Raw genomic sequence first — 20,484 nt, 5'->3', positions numbered from 1 at the left:
TTACAAAAATCGAAAAAATACCATGTTCCCTTTTGGATATAAAAAAAATATAAAACAAGCTTTGTATTTATTTTTTTTCTGGTATTTGAACAACCATCTTCACAAGCAATATAATAGTGCAAAAACTGTTTAAAAAAACCACTTAGATTAGCTAAAAATGATTATTTTATAAGGACGGTCAAAAATGACCGGGAACAGTACAAGTGTATGTGAAATCTAAACAGAACAGCAGGGTTTTAAGAAGCTCACACCGCTTAATAAATTTGGTGCCCCTTGTGGGTGGCATGTGCCTCGCCAAAAATGCTGCTTCAGTCAAGGAGTGGAGTAACGTTTCTGGAGTAAACAAGCCCCCACTTATCATGACCACGACCACGACATGTCTACTCCCAGCTCCTTTCCCGCTTCGCCCATTTTGTCTGAGCTGATCCAAAGCGACATGTACACACCAAAAGTCACAGTTTTTCACTCAACTCCGTGTTGTGAAAAGAATTGCGACTTTTCAAAGCTTTGATGCCACTTTTGTGATGAATGAGCTCCATAGTGTTTTATTCGGCACAACAATCAGAAAATATGCAAACATATAAAAAGACATCTATTAAAAATCCTGCCCGTAAAAACATTGAACATAAGCATAGAACAGAAAGGAGCTGAATTATACAATGAGCAGAAAAAAAATCCAATTACAATACATGTACGTTCATCTACAAAGCATCTAGCTACCATCAAAGTGAAAGAAAGAATGCAGAGAAAATGCTAAAGTTGTACATCTAGAAGAGCTACACAGAGCAAGGCACATACATTGTATGTGTAAATTTCCACAAGTTCCTTACGTTTCACAGATTCAAAAGTCTGCTTAAATATCACAATTCTACAAAGTGAATTTACATTTAAAGTACAAAGTGCAAATACTATTTCTGTATCACTGCCTATGTGGCATTGGGCATCAGCTTCTCAATTACGATTCTTGATGGTCTTAAACGCATTCATCCTTGTTTCCGGGAGATCTGCAGGAAACAAGAGGAGAGCCATGGAAGTAATTTAATAGTTAAAATATGAAATGGCGCATTATTTAAACACTGAAACACTATTAAAGGGGGTTTTCAGTTTCAGTAAACTATTGTCCCCTGGTGCAGTTCAGTATAAAAATGCAGACTGAGCTTTACTTACCCTCCCTGGGCCAGCACTGAGCGGCCACCGCTGCCTCAGTCTCTGTTGTTTGTCTGCAGCATTTTTAACACTGAAATAGGTTACTGAAGCTGAAAACCCACTTTAAAATTAGCAATATTGATACTTTCTCCTATCGGTTTTTCTACATTTCTCAAATGATTCTTTGGGCTTGGTTCTATTTCCAGAACATAACATAGGGTAAGGTAACACATTGCACAGATGGCGAATATGCTGTGAAAATCTCATAATGCATCTATTCATTTTAATAGCAAAACATACAGTGGGTACGGAAAGTATTATACCCCTTTATTTTTTCACTCTTTGTTTCATTGCAGCCATTTGGTAAATTCACAAAAGTTCATTTTTTTCTCATTAATGTGCACTCTGCACCCCATGTTGACTTAAAAAAACAGAAATGTAGAAATTTTTGCAAATTTAATAAAAAATAAAAACTGATTATCACATGGTCATAAATTTGCTCAGACACTCATATTTAAGTCACATGCTGTCCATTTCCTTGTGATCCTCCTTGAGATGGTTCTACTCCTTCATTGGAGTCTAGATGTGTTTAATTAAACTGATAGGACTTGATGTGGAAAGGTCAAGTAAATAAGGCAGCACACTGCAGCGCTGAAACATGCAAACATGAAACATGAAAACTGAACTGCATTACTGCACTAGAAATATGAAAAATGAGAGCGTTTAGCGCATAAAAATGGCCAATTTTATGTGTACCTGGTAGCCACTTTAGGGCATCTCTCGTATACCAGGTCCTACGCTTTGATTTGGAAAGGCACACACCTGTCTATATAAGACCTCACAGCTCACAGTGCATGTCAGACCAAATGAGAAACATGAGGTCAAAGGAACTGGCCAAGGAGCTCAGATACAGAACTGTGGCAAGGCACAGAGCTGGCCAAGGTTACAGAAGAGTTTCTGCAGTACTCAAGGTTCCTAAGAGCACAGTGGCCTCCATAATCCATAAATGGAAGAAGTTTGGGACCACCAGAAGTCTTCCTAGACCTGGCGTCCAGCCAAACTGAGCAATCATGGGAGAAGAGCCTTGGTGAGAGAGATAAAGATCACTGTGGCTGAGCTCCAGAGATACAGTAGGGAGATGGCAGAAAGTTCCACAAACTCAACTATCACTGCAGCCCTGAACATTTTTGAATTTACCAAATGGCTGCAATGAAACAAAGAGTGAAAATTTAAAGGGGTTTGAATACTTTCCGTACCCACTGTATGCCCTAAATATTGACATATATTTAGAAAGTATACACAGGGATTCTGCAGGCCCAACTATCTGAAAAATAACTGTTATTAACGCTGTTAAGTACATCTGCACATACCGCAACATACACATATTGTTTTGCATTTTAAAATCCATGGTCTTACAGATTCAATTACTTTAGTGCCATTCTTTACTTATTAGTGTACAATCATTTTCTCCAAATGTTTTTAAGGTGTGTTTTATTGAAAAGCCTATAAAAAATGCCCCAAAACACTATACTTTTAGAAAAAGGTGTGTGTGCTGTATCTAAAAAACTTATCATTTTGCTAGACGTCAAACAAATACGTGAGGCAACTGTTAGCCTTTCCCACTCCTAAAAAAGGTTTAATAAAAACCACACATGTGTAACCAGGTAGCACACGCTGTAAAATGTGATATGTCATAGAAAAGTGACATTATATATATCAAATTATATTTAAACCCATCCACAACATATGGTGTACATTTATGTCATATGTCATGCCCCTGCCATTGATGTGGGTTTGCCCACAACTGTTAACCTGCTAAATCTCACTGTCAATCTCTGACAAAGGGATTTAACACATGTTGGCAGGGAGCACGTCATTCCACACTCTCATTGGCGCACTTGTGACGTGACCGCCAGGGGTCTGCTGATGACCCCCGGTCCTGTCACTACAATCCACCTGTGAACGTCAACCAATAGCTAGCATTCATAGGAGTTTGTGATTTTTGCTAGGTATAGTATAAGCATTCAGATAATTGCAGCTTCAAGTCCCCTAAGGGGACTATTAAAATCAGTGAGAAGTAATTTTTTGTTGTTGTGCTGTGTACCAATCTAATTAATTCAGTTTATATTTTGATAGAACATTCCAGAATGCAGCAATATCACATATGTGTCAACTTTTGTGATTTTTTTCAGATTCTTAAAAACGCTTCTTTTTTAAAAAACATAAAAGCATGAAGAAGTCAAAGGAGACAGCTGACATATGAAGTGAATTGGGGACTTATAGACAGGCCATTAATATTACGTCAAAGAAAATTCCTATTATGTTTGCATTACTTATCTTGCACTTATCCTAATTTACAATTTTTTTTGTAAATTTGTCATTTTCAGACTTATCTCTCGGTATGTTTTATTTGCTCAATGTCTGCTCAAAGCTTGCTTTGGTAATTTACATTCATGGGAAGTTTGTTATTTCCACTACATATTTTGCTAAAACTGTCTTGCCATAAAATAGATGCTCAGATAAGTAATTAGTACATGTCTGACAATATGGCTATTGAGTTTATTTAGTGACAGCAAGCTGGTCTTTACTATAAAAATGGTTTAACTTGGTATCAGTAAAAGCTACGTAATCGGATTTTGCCAGTACTTTTTTTTAAAGGGAACCTGTCACCCCGTTTTTTCAGTATGAGATAAAAATACCATTAAATAGGGCCTGAGCTGTGCTGGACAATAGTATATTTTGTGGACCCCGATTCCCCACCTATGCTGCCGAAATACCTTACCAAAGTCGCCGTTTTCGCCTGTCAATCAAGGTGGTCAGGTCAAATGGGTGTGGTGAAATCGCTTCTTCTCCCCCAGATCTTGCTCATCTTTCCGTTGGTGGCGTAGTGGTTTGCGCATGCCCAACAGGGGAATGCACTGTGCAGCTGAAGAAAAAGAGAGCGATCTGCGCTATTCTTCGCTTTTTCGGCGGCCATCTTCCTGAGGCCGCGCGTGCGCAGATGGAGCTCTCTGCTGCCCGGTGGTTTCAGGAAAATGGCCGCGGGATGCCACGCATGCGCAGATGGGGATCGCAGCGGCCATTTTCCTGAAGCCGAGATGCGAACTCGCGAACACCAGCGAAAAAGCGGAGGATCGCGCTCTTTTTCTTCAGCTGCGCTGTGCATTCCCCTGTTGGGCATGCGCAAACCACTACGCCACCAACGGAAAGATGAGCAAGATCTGGGGGAGAAGAAGCGATTTCACCATGCCCATTTGACCTGACCACCTTGATTGACAGGCGAAAACGGCGACTTTGGTAAGGTATTTCGGCAGCATAGGTGGGGAATCAGGGTACACAAAATATACTATTGTCCAGCACAGCTCAGGCCCTATTTAATGGTATTTTTATCTCATACTGAAAAAACGGGGAGACAGGTTCCCTTTAATAGTGAGCTATCCTCTGACAATCCACTCTCATTTACTCAGTGAATGAAGTGGAACACCGCAGTGCTGTGCATTGTGTAGGCAGCTCCAGGGCTCTGCAGATCACTTTCTATTGAAGAGAACATCTGCAGTACCCTTAGGCAGCCACTAGACTGCGTACAGAGCTGTGGAGTTTTGCTCCAGCTTCCAGGAGATGTGATAACATCTAATAGGTTATTAAGTGCCATCACTCACCAAACTATCACAGACTGAACTATAATTAAGGGTCGTATTTAAATGCTAGTTTAGTGCAGAAAATAAAAACCGTGATATTGAGTCTGGCAGTTGCAGGAACTGCACGGATACAGAAAATGAGTGCTGTGACACTAGCTTGTCAGTATGAATTAAAATGGTGTTTAAATGTTAAATTGAAGCAGAAAATACAAGTAGCAACATTGGCTGAGGCAATCGCAGGCACTTTACGGGTGCAACAGAATGCATGCTATGACACATTAAGGATATGTGTGCACGTTTCTGCAAGGTTTCTGCATGTCTTGTCAGGAAAAACGCTGTGAAAAAATGTGTGTTTTTGGTGCGTTTTTTGTATGCGTTTTTGTACAGCAATTAATACTTTTTTGAGCTAATTAAACATTTAAAAGAAAAAGTTTTGTAATGTAATTTCTTGGTTTAACTCCACCTTTTTATGCTGATGCAGTAGTAGGGCTTGGTGTCAGCAGCTGTCATTGACACCTAGCTCTAGGCTTAGTAATGAAAAGGTGTAATCCAGACACCCTCATTACTAAGCCGATAAGTAAACACAAACACACACATTGTCACCAGCCTATGTAGGAGCCTTAACAGAACAAACATACATAGGCTGTAACCAGACAGCAACTGTTAATTTTAAAGAAAAAAAAATGAAAAAAAAAAATTGTGTGTGCTCCCATGTAATTTTAATAGCCAGCAGAGGGAAAGCCGATGGCTGGGGGCTGTTAATATTCTGGGAAGGAGCCATTAGCCATAAAAGTTCCCAGTATATTAATATCAGCTCACAGCTGTTTGCTTACAATTTACTGTCTAGCTTACAGGGGGAACCAAGAAAAAAATTGACATATGGTCCCCCTATAAAATTGAACCAGCAACAGTTAGGCAGGCAGCTGGGGGCTGATATTTATAGCCAAAGAAGGGGCCATGGATATTGGCCCCTCCCAGACTAAAAACATCAGCTCTCAGCCGCCCCAGAAAAGGTGCTTTTCCCACTTGCCCTGTAGCAGTGGAAAATGAGGTTCATATTTGTGGGGTTGATGTCACCTTTGTATTGTCAGGTGGCATCATGCCAACAAGTAAGTAATGAAGAGGCATCTATAAGACACCTATCCATTACTAACCCCATAGTGATATTGCACAAAAACTCAGACACCCAGAATAAAGTCCTTTATTTGAAATAATGACACAGACTCCTTTAATAATCTTAACTAAACCATACTCACTGAATGCCTAATCCACTGAAGCCAACGCCTTCTGCAACAAAAATAAAATAATAAACCACAAATATTCACCACCTATCTGCCGAGAAGATTATCCATAATGTCCCACAATGATCCTGATCACTTTGAGAGCAGTCACATACATCAGTGATGTGACTGCTCTCAAAGACAACCGGCGATACACTGAAAGGAGGTAATCGCTCCCGCAGTGTGTCACTGAGCTGCGGTGAGAGAGTTCACCGAAGTTCATCAGCTGATCAGCTCCGGTGATCTCCCTTACGGCACCACTGCTGCATGGGAAAGTTCTCACATGGTGGTGCCATGAGAGCACCGGAGTAGATGACCTCTCATGGAAGCTCTGTGATACACTGCAGGAGCAATTACTTCCTGTCAGTGTATCACCGGCAGCCGGGTAGAGAAGTCACATCTCCAGATGTGACCATTCTACACGTGAGATCGCCATGGGACACTCGGGATCAGTGGACTATGGCGGAAAGGTGAGTATTAGTTGGTTTATTATTTTACATTATTTCTAGGAGACGAGGGCGTCGTGGATTGGACGTTAAGGTGAGTATATATATATATATATACACTCACCGGCCACTTTATTAGGTACACCATGCTAGTAACGGGTTGGACCCCCTTTTGCCTTCAGAACTGCCTCAATTCTTCGTGGCATAGATTCAACAAGGTGCTGGAAGCATTCCTCAGAGATTTTGGTCCATATTGACATGATGGCATCACACAGTTGCCGCAGATTTGTCGGCTGCACATCCCAAAGATGCTCCATACAAGGCAGGATGGATCCATGCTTTCATGTTGTTTACGCCAAATTCTGACCCTACCATCCGAATGTCGCAGCAGAAATCGAGACTCATCAGACCAAGCAACGTTTTTCCAATCTTCTACTGTCCAATTTCGATGAGCTTGTACAAATTGTAGCCTCCGTTTCCTGTTCTTAGCTGAAAGGAGTGGTACCCGGTGTGGTCTTCTGCTGCTGTAGCCCATCTGCCTCAAAGTTCGACGCACTGTGCGTTCAGAGATGCTCTTAGGCCTACCTTGGTTGTAACGGGTGGCGATTTGAGTCACTGTTGCCTTTCTATCAGCTCGAACCAGTCTGCCCATTCTCCTCTGACCTCTGGCATCAACAAGGCATTTCCGCCCACAGAACTGCCGCTCACTGAATTTTTTTTCTTTTTCGGACCATTCTCTGTAAACCCTAGAGATGGTTGTGCGTGAAAATCCCAGTAGATCAGCAGTTTCTGAAATACTCAGACCAGCCCTTCTGGCACCAATAACCATGCCACGTTCAAAGGCACTCAAATCACCTTTCTTCCCCATACTGATGCTCGGTTTGAACTGCAGGAGATTGTCTTGACCATGTCTACATGCCTAAATGGCATGCACTGAGTTGCCGCCATGTGATTGGCTGATTAGAAATTAAGTGTTAACAAGAAGTTGGACAGGTGTACCTAATAAAGTGGCCAGTGAGTGTATATATATATATATATATATATATATATTTACATGTATTTTACCTTTTTTTTTTTCACTGTGAGCACAGGTGCCAACTGATGAGACTACATCTCCCATCAAGCAGCACCTGCTGTCACTGTTATTAGTGACAGCAGAAAAAGCCCGATGGAAGCAGCAGTCTCATCGTCCCACGCCTGCGGCTCACAGTCACAGCTGTGGGGTCAGGCTGACATCTGCCAGCATGATCCCGCAGCGCTCTGACCGACAGTCTGTGGTACCATTACCGCGGGTGGCAGTCACAGCTGCGGGATCACGAAGACATCTGCCAGCATGACCCCGCAGCGCTCTGACCAACGGACTTATGGCAATAGGTTACCGCGGGTGAGAGTAACAGCTGTGGGGCACGCTGATATCTGCCAGCATAATCCCGCCATGCTCTGACCAGTGATCTTACCAGCAGTAGCCACAGCACCAGTGTTTCCAACACACTTACACAGATGACAGCATAGGAAACACCATAAGAAGCTGGTAAAACGCAAAACAAAAACTCAACAAATCCGCAGCAAATCCACAAGCATTTTTATACCTGTGCTTTTGCTGCAGATTTGACTGACTCAATTGAAGTCAATGGGTGCAGAACCGCAAAAAGAATTGACATGCTGCAGAAAAAAATGCACTGCAAATACGCATGGAAATTTACTAATCATGTGCACAACACTACAGGATTGTCATTGAATAAGCTTGCATAAGGTTTCCATAGAATTTTTGGCCCATTTCCATGTGGAAAAAACGCCGCAAAAACGCATCAAAAACGCACCGTGTGCACACAGCCTTAGGGTTACATTTGGTTGAACCTACCAGCCGCACTAAACAACCACCAATTGGTCACCCATTAACGGCCTTTTAATAGCCTGTTGTCACATACACAATTCTCAGCATGTGACATGGAGTGCGCTTGTAAGGGTTAAATTATCTCCTCTCACTCAATACAGTACTCATCTTCTGTTTTAGGTTATAAAGTGAGCATAAATCACCCTGAAACACTCAGCAAACCCCAATTACTTAAGGCTGCCACCACTCATCAAACACAGAGGGTGATGAAAAAGTCACACACTCTCTGAAGGCCTATTGGATTCTTTAGAACGAACAAGGATCAACTTAATAAAGATTATAGGCCTTAACATAAAAATATACAGCACTTACAATCTAATATATAAAGCTGAATGTGTGTGTGCGTGTATGTATGTGTGTATGTCCGGGATTGGCATCTGCACCGTCGCAGCTACAGCCACAAAATTTTGCACAGTCACACGTCTGGACCCCGAGAGTGTCGTAGGCTATGTTTTGAGGCAAAATTTTAACCCTGCGCTTTCCAATTCACCAAACAATTTTGCCCCTTTCTACATAATGGGGAAAAGTGAAAGGAAAAGTGTTGGAGGCAAATTGACAGCTGCCAGATGTGAACAAAGGGGACTTAAAGAGTGAGAGCGATGGCGCCAAAGAGTATATACCATACAGTTGCTAAGGTGGGGCCTCGACATGGGATACTCACCACACACGGGGATATGAACACACACACAAAATGCGCCACACACTACCACGTGCTCGAACACATATACCACCCTCAGCACACATTTCACCACACATACACCAACGTCGCCACATAAAAGTCGAAACACAAAAGTCACCGCTCAAAACTCGCCACATGCAAAATTCGCCACATGCGAAACTCGCCACATGCAAAACTAGGCTCACGCAAAACTAGCCACACGTGCAAAACTCACCTCATGGAAAACTCGCCACACGATAAAATTGCCACATGCACAAAAGTTGCCTCACACAAAACTTGCACATACTCAAAACGCACCACACATAAAACTCGCCACATGCAAAACTCACCATGTGCAAAACTTGCTGCACACAACTTGCTACACTAACCTGTCACATGCAACTCGACACACAAAAAGTTGCAACACGCATGTCGCCACACAAAACTCATCTCACAAAAGTCGCTACATGCATGTTGCCACACGCAACTCAACACACACAACTTGACACATGAAACTCGCCCTAAAACACACACAAGTCTGGTATTATCCTTCAAAAATAAAAATCTGATTAATAAGCAGACAAACTACAAGAGCAACAAATGTACCATATAGGAAATATGGCAGCTGTCAGTCACATGACTTGTCTATTATGTGTAAGTGTGAGCTAATATATACTGCCAGGGGGGAGGGCTTCCTGTTGGCTGGGGATTTATCAGGCTGCCAATTTAGCTTACAAATGCTGATGTAAAAATACTGACCAAATAACGTGTGAACGAGGTCTAATACAGGAGGAGATGACATGCAGGTACATACTATATACAGGGGAGATGACACACAGGTATATACTATATACAGGAGCAGAAGACACACAGGTATATGCTGTAAACAGGAGGAGATGACTTACAGGTATATACTATATATATTAGGAGATGACACAGGTATATACTATATACAGGAGGAGATGACATACAGGTATATACTATATAAAAGAGGAGATGACACATAGGTATATAGAGGAGGAGATGACATACAGGTGTATACTATATATATTAGGAGATGACACAGGTATATACTATATACAGGAGATGACATACAGGTATATACTATATATAGGAGGAGATGACACAGGTATATACTATACACAGAAGAGATGACATACAGGTATATACTATATACAGGAGGAGATGACACATAGGTATATACAATATACAGGAGGAGATGACATACAGCAGGTATATACTATTTACAAGGGAGATGACATACTGTACAGGTGTATACTATATACAGGGGAGATGACATACAGGTATATACTATATACAGGAGATGACATACAGGTGTATACTATATATAAGGGAGATGACAAACATGTATATACTGAGGGGAAAATGAGAGGTGTGAGGTAAAAATGAGAGGTGTGAGTGCAAAATGAGAGGAGTGAGGGAAAATGACAGATGTGAGTTCGAAATGACAAGTGTTAGGGGGGAATGAGAGGAGTGAGGGGGAAAATGAGAGGTGTGAGGGAGAAAATGAGAGATGTGAGGGGGAAAATGAAAGGCATGATGGGAAAATAAGAGAAGTAAGGTGCTATAACTAACCACAGATATTTACTATGCCCAGGCAATGCCGGGCTCTTCAGCTAGTAAATATATAAAAAGGGAGAAAATAAAAAGGGAGAAATAGCAGAAATGTCGTTAACGTTTCTGACTACAGTTATCCTGTTTTCCCTGAGAGAAGGAGAGTAAATCATGGAGCACATCAGCCTTTAAGCTGCCCCCACATGTGAACACTTAATTTTGTGTCACCCAGCTTTTTATAGTCTGGACCGTAGGCTCATATTTCCAGGTTAACCTGGATTGGCACATTTCAAATATCCTGTGCCCCTTCCCTTCTCCATAAATACAGACAATAGGAAATATTCTGGCTAGTATAGATTAGATTTGCTAACCCCCTATGAAGCTCATTGAAGCTGCATTTTTGACACCTCTAGATGCTCCCAGAAGATTCCTCCTGTGGTCCCAAGTCCTACATAAGAGCAGGCAGATGCTATATCCTTTGTGCTTACAATTCTGGTATATCCAGTTTCACCCTTCTGTCAACTAAAGGTAACTCTACTGCTGTTTCCCTTATTGATTCTATATTTCCTTTACACCTGTTTACACAGACAGCACACAGTAAACCATGCATGCTTAGCAATCTGTAATCGATCTGTAGTACTTTGCTCAGTGCGCATAGGCTGCCATGGTTCTCGGCAATGAAAGGACTGTTGCAAACGATCTTTTCACCCAATTAATTTCTTGTTCATTGAATGATTGGCAGCCTGTTTACACTGTCAGATTACATCTTAAGAACACTAATTCACGGTGCTTATTGATGGGCAGAGATACTTCCCCCTAGAAAATGGCAGCACAGTAGAGATGAGTGAGCACTAAAATGCTTGGGTGCTCGTTGGTCAAACCGAGCAATTCCTAATACTTACATGCTCGTTTCGAGCAACAAGTATAATGGGAGTCAATGGGAAAGCTGAGCTTCTTTCTGACAGACCCTACAAACAGGTCTGGTGGGCAGTGAAAATGTTCAAATGGATGGGAAGAGTGCTGAATGGAAGGAGAACAGCATGGGGAAGACCTCGGGAAGGGTCTCTGACTCCCAGATAGCTGCTGAGAACAATGGTGTCACACATTTACTCCATGTTAAGAACTGACCATAAATCATTCCAAATGAGAAATTGCATCTTACAATAAAAAAATATTCAGAATCATTGTTTTCCTCTATAATGACTTGTATATAAAGCAAAATTTACCCCTTAAGCCCCGAGGGTGGTTTGCACGTTAATGACCGGGCCAATTTTTACAATTCTGACCACTGTCCCTTTATGAGGTTATAACTCAGGAACGCTTCAACGGATCACGGTGACAGTGTTCTCGAGACCTATTGTGCTTCATGATAGTGGTTAAAAAAAATTGATATTACCTACATTTATTTGTGAAAAAAATGGAAATTTGGCAAAAATGTTGAAAATTTCGCAATTTTCCAACTTTTAATTTTTATGCCCTTAAATCACAGAGATATGTCACACAAAATACTTAATAAGTAACATTTCCCACATGTCTACTTTACATCAGCACAATTTTGGAACCAAAATTTTTTTTTGTTAGGGAGTTATAAGGGTTAAAAGTTGACCAGCAATTTCTCATTTTTACAACACCATTTTTTTTTAGGGAACACATCACATTTGAAGTCATTTTGAGGGGTTGATATGAGAGAAAATAACCAAGTGTGACACCATTCTAAAAACTGCACCCCTCAAGGTGCTCAAAACACCCTTCAGGTGTTTCACAGGAATTTTTGGTATGTTAAAAAAAAAATGAACATTTAATTTTTTTTCACACAAAATTTAATTCAGCTCCAATTTGTTTTATTTTACCAAGGGTAACAGGAGAAAATGGACCCCACAAGTTGTTGTGCAATTTGTCCTAAGTACCCCGATACCCCATATGTGGGGGTAAACCACTGTTTGGGTGCATGGCAGAGCTCGGAAGGGAAGGAGCGCCATTTGACTTTTCATTGCAAAATTGGCAGGAATTGAGATGGGATGCCAAGTTGCGTTTGGAGAGCCACTAATGTGCCAAAACATTGAAACCCCCCATGAGTGACACCATTTTGGAAAGTAGACCCCCTAAGGAACTTATCTAGATGTGTGGTGAGCACTTTGACCCACCAAGTGCTTCACAGAAGTTTATACTGTAGAGTCGTAAAAATAAAAAATAATATTTTTTCACAAAAATGAAATTTTCGCCCCCAATTTTTTTATTTTCCCAAGGTTACCAGAAGAAATTCTACCCCAAACGTTGTTGTGCAATTTGTCCTGAGTACGCTGATACTCCACATGTGGGGGTAAACCACTGTTTGGGTGCATGGCAGAGCTCGGAAGGGAAGGAGCGCCGTTTGACTTTTCAATGCAAAAATTGCTGGAATTGAGATGGGACGCCATGTTGCGTTGGGGATCCCCTGATGTGCCTAAACATTGAAACCACCCCCAAGAAACACCATTTTGGAAAATAGACCCCTTAAGGAGCTTATCTAGATGTGTGGTAAGCACTTTTACCCACCAAGTGCTTCACAGAAGTTTATACTGTAGAGCCGTAAAAATAAAAAATAATATTTTTTCACAAAAATAAAATTTTCGCCCCCAATTTTTTATTTTCCCAAGGTTACCAGAAGAAATTCTACCCCAAACGTTGTTGTGCAATTTGTCCTGAGTACGCTGATACCCCAGATGTGGGGGTAAACCACTGTTTGGGTGCATGGAAGAGCTCGGGAGGGAAGGAGCGCAGTTTGACTTTTCAATGCAAAATTGGCTGGAATTGAGATGGGATGCCATGTTGCATTGGGGAGCTGCTGATGTGCCTAAACATAGAAAACTCCCACAGGTGACACCATTTTGGAAAGTAGACCCCCCTAAGGAACCCATCTAGATGTGTTGTGAGATCGCTGAACCCCCAAGTGTTTCACTACAGTTTATACCGCAGAGCCGTGAAAATAAAAAATCTTTTTTCCCACAAAAATTATTTTTTAGCCCCCAGTTTTGTATTTTCCCAAGGGTAACAGGAGATATTGGACCCCAAACATTGTTGTGCAATTTGTCCTGAGTACGCTGATACCCCATATGTGGGGGGTAACCACTATTTGGGCGCATGGCAGAGCTCGGAAGGGAAGGAGCGCCATTTGGAATGCAGACTTAGATGGAATGGTCTGCAGGCATCACATTGCGTTTGCAGAGCCCCTAATGTACCTAAACAGTAGAAACCCCCCACAAGTGACCCCATATTGGAAACTAGACCCCCGAAGGAACTTATCTAGATGTGTTGTGAGAACTTTGATCCCCCAACTGTTTCACTACAGTTAATAGCGCAGAGCCGTGGAAACAAAAAATCATTTTTTTCTCACAAAATTTTATTTTTAGCCCCCCAAATTTTTATTTTCCCAAGGGTAACGAGAAATTGGACCCCAGAAGTTTTTGTCCAACTTGTCCTGAGTACGCTGATACCCCATATGTTGGGGTAAACCCCTGTTTGGGTGCACAGAAGAGCTCGGAAGGGAAGGAGCACTGTTTTACTTTTTCATTGCAGAATTGGCTGGAATTGAGATCGGACACCATGTCGCGTTTGGAGAGCCCTGATGTGCCTAAACAGTGGAAACCCCCAATTCTAACTCAAACCCTAACCCAAACACACCCCTAATCCCAACCACACCCCTAACCCCAACCCTAACCACACCCCTAACTCCAACACACCCCTAACCCTAATCTCAACCATAACCCTAACCAAACCCCTAACCCTGACACACCCCTAACCCTAATCCCAACCGTAAATGTAATCCACACCTTAACCCTAACCCTAGCCCCAACCCTAACCCTAGCCCCAACCCTAACCCTAGCCCCAACCCTAGCCCCAACCCTAGCCCCAACCCTAGCCCCAACCCTAGCCTGAACCCTAACCCTAGTCCTAACCCTAGCCTTAACCCTAACCCTAATGGAAAAATGGAAATAAATACATTTAAAAAATATATATATATTTTTCCCTAACTAAGGGGGTGATGAAGGGGGGTTTGATTTACTTTTATAGGGGTGTTTTTAGCGGATTTTTATGATTGGCAGCTGTCACACACTAAAAGACGCTTGTCATTGTAAAAAATATTTTTTGCGTTACCACATTTTGAGAGCTATAATTTTTCCATATTTTGGTCCACAGAGTCATGTAAGGTCTTGTTTTTTGCGGGACGAGTTGATGTTTTTATTGGTAACATTTTGGGGCACGTAACATTTTTTGATCGCTTTTTATTCTGATTTTTGTGAGGCAGTATGACCAAAAACCAGCTATTCATGAATTTCTTTTGCGGGGGGGGGGGGGGGGGCGTTTATACCTTTCCGCGTTTGGTAAAATGGATAAAGCAGTTTTATTCTTTGGGTCAGTATGATTACAGTGATACCTCATTTATATCTTTTTTTATGTTTTGGCGCTTTTATACAATAAAAACTATTTTATAGAAAAAATAATTATTTTTGCATCACTTTGTTCTGAGGACTATAACTTTTTTTATTTTTTGCTGATGATGCTGTATGGCAGCTCGTTTTTTGCGGGAAAAGACGATGTTTTCAGAGGCACCATGGTTATTTATATCTGTCTTTTTGATCGCGTGCTATTCTACTTTTGACTCTTTTTTATGGTGTTCACTGAAGGGGTTAACTAGTGGGGCAGTTTTATAGGTCGGGTTGTTACGGACACGGTGATACTAAATATGTGGACTTTTATTGTTTTGTTTTTTTAATTTAGATAAAGGAATGTATTTATGGGAACAATATATATATATATATATATATATATATATATATATATATATATATATATATATATATATATATATATATATATATATATAACTCCTCATTCTAGGAATTTAGGACCTGAGAATGACGTCGCGGCTTGTGATTGGTCGCGTGGCGGTCACATGAGCGGCACGCGACCAATCAGAAGCCATGACGTCATGGAAGGTCCTAAACGCGCTCATTTTAAGCAAAGCAGGCTTCCGGTTAACAGCGGTAAGGTGCAGGGGCCTCCGGAGAGGTGAGTATATCCATATTTATTATTTTAATTCTTTATTTTACACATTAATATGGATCCCAGGGCCTGAAGGAGAGTTTCCTCTCCTTCAGACCCTGGGAACCATCCAGGATACCTTCCGATACTTGGTGTCCCATTGACTTGTATTGGTATCGGGTATCGGTATCGGCGATATCCGATACTTTTCGGGTATCGGCCGATACTATCCGATACCGATACTTTCAAGTATCGGACGGTATCGCTCAACACTATTCATGTCTTTGTCAGAGGGAAAACTTACAAAATCAGCAATAGAACAAATACTTATTTCCCCCACTGTGTGGAGTATCAAAGTACTCAGGAGAAATCAAACAACAAATTGTGCAGTCCATTTTCTCATATATTTCTGAAAGGAAAACATTTTGGGCTAAAACAATATTTTTGAAGGAAAAACATTTTTTTTCATTTCCACAGATCAAAGTTGTACAATTCTGTGAAGCACCTCTTGGATTAACCCCTTCATGACCAGATATATTTTCTGTTTTGCGTTTTCATTTTTTGCTACACGTCTTCCCAGAGCCATAACTTTTTTATTTTTCAATATGGCCATGTGAGGGCTTGTTTTTTTGCAGGAAAAGTTGTACTTTTGAATGACACCATTGGTTTTAACATATCATGTACTGGAAAACGGGGAAAAAAATCCAAGTGTGGTGAAATTGCAAAAAAAGTGCAATCCAACATTTGATTTTTTTGCTTTGCTTTTTTACTAGGTTCACTAAAATTATAAAACTGACCTGCCATTATGATTCTCCACGTCATTATGATTTCATAGACACCAAACATGTCTAGGTTCTTTTTTATCTCTGTGGTGAAAAAAAAATTCAAAACTTAGTTTAAAAAAAAAATTGTGCCATTTTCCGATACCCGCAGCTTCTCCATTTTTCATGATCTTGGGTTGGGTAATGGCCTATTTTTTTGCGCGACGAGCTGATGTTTTTAATGACACAATTTTAGTGCAGATATGATCTTCTGATCACCCATTATTGCATTTTAATGCATTGTCGTGGCGACCAAAAACACTTAATTCTGGCATTTTGAATTTTTTTCTCACTACTAGTGTTGAGCATTCCGATACCGCAAGTATCGGGTATCGGCCGATATTTGCTGTATAGGAATTCCGATACCGAGATCCGATACTTTTGTGGTATCGGGAATCGGAATCGGAAGTTCCCAGTGTATGGTTCCCAGGGTCTGAAGGAGAGGAAACTCTCCTTCAGGCCCTGGGATCCATATCCATGTAAAAAATAAAGAATTAAAATAAAAAATAGGGATATACTCACCCTTGGACGCGCCCTGGTAGTAACCGGCAGCCTTCTTTGCTTAAAATGAGCGCGTTCAGCACCTTCCATGACGTCACGGCTTCTGATTGGTCGCGTGATGCTCATGTGACCGCCACGCGACCAATCACAAGCCGCGACGTCATCCCTCAGGTCCTAAATTCCCTTCTAGGAATTTAGGACCTGAGGGATGACGTCACGGCTTCTGATTGGTCGCGTGGCGGTCACATGAGCGGCACGCGACCAATCAGAAGCCATGACGTCATGGAAGGTACTGAACGCGCTCATTTTAAGCAAAGAAGGCTGCTGGTTCACAGCGGTAAGGTCCAGGCTGCGTCGGAGAGGTGAGTATATCAATATTTTTTATTTTAATTCTTTATTTTACACATTAATATGGATCCCAGGGCCTGAAGGAGAGTTTCCTCTCCTTCAGACCCTGGGAACCATCAGGATACCTTCCGATACTTGGTATCCCATTGACTTGTATTGGTATCAGGTATCGGTATCGGCGATATCCGATACTTTTCGGGTATCGGCCGATACTATCCGATACCGATACTTTCAAGTATCGGACGGTATCGCTCAACACTACTCACTACACCATTTAGCGATCAGATTAATGCTTTTTTTATTAATAGATCGGGTGATTCTGAAGGCAGCGATACCAAATATGTGTGTGTTTGATTTTTTTGATTGTTTAATTTTGAATGGGGCAAAAGATAGTTGCACTTTTATATTTTTTTAATTTTGTTATATTTTTAAAAACATTTTTTTTTCACTTTTGCCATGCAACAATAGTCTCAATGGGAGATTAGAAGCTACCATAACCCAATCGGCTCTGCTACAGGCAATGATCAGATCACCTGTATGTAGCAGAATACCTCACTTACTATGAGCACGAAAACCCGGCCAGCGCTCATAGGAGTCCAGTAGTGACAACCATAGAGGTTCCAGGAGACCTCTGGTTGTCATGCCATCCCATCGGTGACCCACGATCTCGTGACGGGGTAACCAATGGTCGGATTTCTGGCATGATTGCTGGAAGTGCATGTTAAATGCCGCTGTCAGCGTTTGACAGCGGTATTTAATGGGTTAATTTCCATGGGTGGATTGCGATTCCACCCACAACTGTTCCAGGCACATGTCAGCTGACATGCTAAGAAAGATGTGGGCTCACCCCCAGAGCCCACATCAAAGGAAGGTGTCATGATCTCAATGGCAAGAGAACATAGCATAAGCATATATAGGAACTAGCTCTTGGAAGATGGGAACTGAGCTGACCATGAACTAAACCTAACGCACAACTAGCAGTGGCCGGGTAGCATGCCTACGTTGATTCTAGATGCCCAGCACCAGCCGGAGGACTAAATAATGCTAGCAGAGGAAAATATCAGTCCTAGCTCACCTCTAGAGAAATACCCCGAAAGGAGACAGAGGCCCCCCACATGTATTGGCGGTGAATAAAGATGAAATAACAAACGTAGTATGAAAATAGGTTTAGCAAATTTGAGGTCCACTTACTACATAGCAGAAGACAGAAAGGACACTTTCATGGTCAGCTGAAAACCCTATCAAAACACCATCCAGAAATTACTTTAAAACTCTGGCATTAACTCATAACACCAGAGTGGCAATTCCTGTTCACAAGAGCTTTCCAGACACAGTAACGAAACTACAGCTGTGAACTGGAACAAAAATGCAAAAACAAACATGGACAAGAGTCCAACTTATCTAGTAGTTGTCTAGGAGCAGGAACAAGCACAGAGAGGCTTCTGATAACATTGTTGACCGGCAAGCAACTAACAGAGCAGCAAGGTTATATAGCGACTCCCACATCTTGATGGGAACAGGTGAACAGAGAAGATGAAGACACCAGTTCAATTCCACCAGTAGCCACCGGGGGAGCCCAGAATCCAAATTCACAACAGTACCCCCCCCTCAAGGAGGGGGCACCGAACCCTCACCAGAACCACCAGGGCGATCAGGATGGGCCCTATGAAAGGCACGAACCAGATCAGAGGCATGAACATCAGATGCATTCACCCAAGAATTATCCTCCTGGCCGTATCCCTTCCACTTGACCAGATACTGGAGTCTCCGTCTGGAAACACGAGAGTCCAAGATTTTCTCCACAACGTACTCCAACTCACCCTCAACCAACACCGGAGCAGGAGGCTCAACGGAAGGCACAACCGGTACCTCATACCTGCGCAATAATGACCGATGAAAAACGTTATGAATAGAAAAGGATGCAGGGAGGTCCAAACGGAAGGAAACAGGGTTAAGAATCTCCAATATCTTATACGGGCCGATGAACCGAGGCTTAAACTTAGGAGAGGAGACCCTCATAGGGACAAAACGAGAAGACAACCACACCAAATCCCCAACACAAAGCCGAGGACCAACACGACGGTGGCGGTTGGCAAAAAGCTGAGTCTTCTCCTGGGACAACCTCAAATTGTCCACCACCTGCCCCCAGATCTGATGCAATCTCTCCACCACAGCATCCACTCCAGGACAATCCGAAGATTCCACCTGACCAGAGGAAAATCGAGGATGAAACCCCGAATTACAGAAAAACGGGGACACCAAAGTGGCAGAGCTGGCCCGATTATTGAGAGCGAACTCCGCCAATGGCAAAAAAGCAACCCAATCATCCTGGTCAGCAGACACAAAACACCTCAGATATGTCTCCAGGGTCTGATTAATCCGCTCGGTCTGGCCATTCGTCTGAGGATGGAAAGCGGACGAAAAAGATAAATCTATGCCCATCCTAGCACAGAATGCCCGCCAAAATCTAGACACGAATTGGGTCCCTCTGTCAGAAACGATATTCTCAGGAATACCATGCAAACGAACAACATTTTGAAAAAACAGAGGAACCAACTCGGAAGAAGAAGGCAACTTGGGCAGAGGAACCAAATGGACCATCTTAGAGAAACGGTCACACACCACCCAGATGACAGACATCTTCTGAGAAACAGGCAGATCTGAAATAAAATCCATCGAGATGTGCGTCCAAGGCCTCTTAGGAATAGGGAAGGGCAACAATAATCCACTAGCCCGAGAACAACAAGGCTTGGCCCGAGCACAAACGTCACAAGACTGCACAAAGCCTCGCACATCTCGTGACAGGGAAGGCCACCAGAAGGACCTTGCCACCAAATCCCTGGTACCAAAAATGCCAGGATGACCTGCCAACGCAGAAGAATGAACCTCAGAGATGACTCTACTGGTCCAATCATCAGGAACAAACAGTTTATCAGGTGGGCAACGATCAGGTCTATCCGCCTGAAACTCCTGCAAGGCCCGCCGCAGGTCTGGAGAAACGGCTGACAATACCACTCCATCCTTAAGGATACCTGTGGGCTCAGAGTTACCAGGCGAGTCAGGCTCAAAACTCCTAGAAAGGGCATCCGCCTTAACATTCTTAGAACCCGGTAGGTATGACACCACAAAATTAAACCGAGAGAAAAATAATGACC

At 42.2% G+C, this 20,484-nt stretch overlaps 1 protein-coding gene across 1 annotated transcript in view; it reads right to left on the bottom strand.

Annotated features, from left to right (window-relative positions):
- Nucleotides 1–218: 218 nt before the first annotated feature.
- The window catches only part of SMOC2 (SPARC related modular calcium binding 2), a 640,791-nt gene continuing 620,525 nt past the window's right edge, over nt 219–20,484 (bottom strand). Inside the window, exon 13 of the mRNA XM_077283220.1 lies at nt 219–1,004. Coding sequence (XP_077139335.1) covers nt 984–1,004 — 21 coding nt within the window. The 3' untranslated portion in view covers nt 219–983. The remainder of the gene's footprint in view (nt 1,005–20,484) is intronic.

This window comes from Ranitomeya variabilis, chromosome 2, assembly GCF_051348905.1.
Source record: "Ranitomeya variabilis isolate aRanVar5 chromosome 2, aRanVar5.hap1, whole genome shotgun sequence".
Classification (NCBI taxonomy): domain Eukaryota; kingdom Metazoa; phylum Chordata; class Amphibia; order Anura; family Dendrobatidae; genus Ranitomeya; species Ranitomeya variabilis.
The sequence above is the reverse complement of the archived record's forward strand: the minus strand, read 5'-3'. Positions and strand labels throughout refer to the sequence as shown.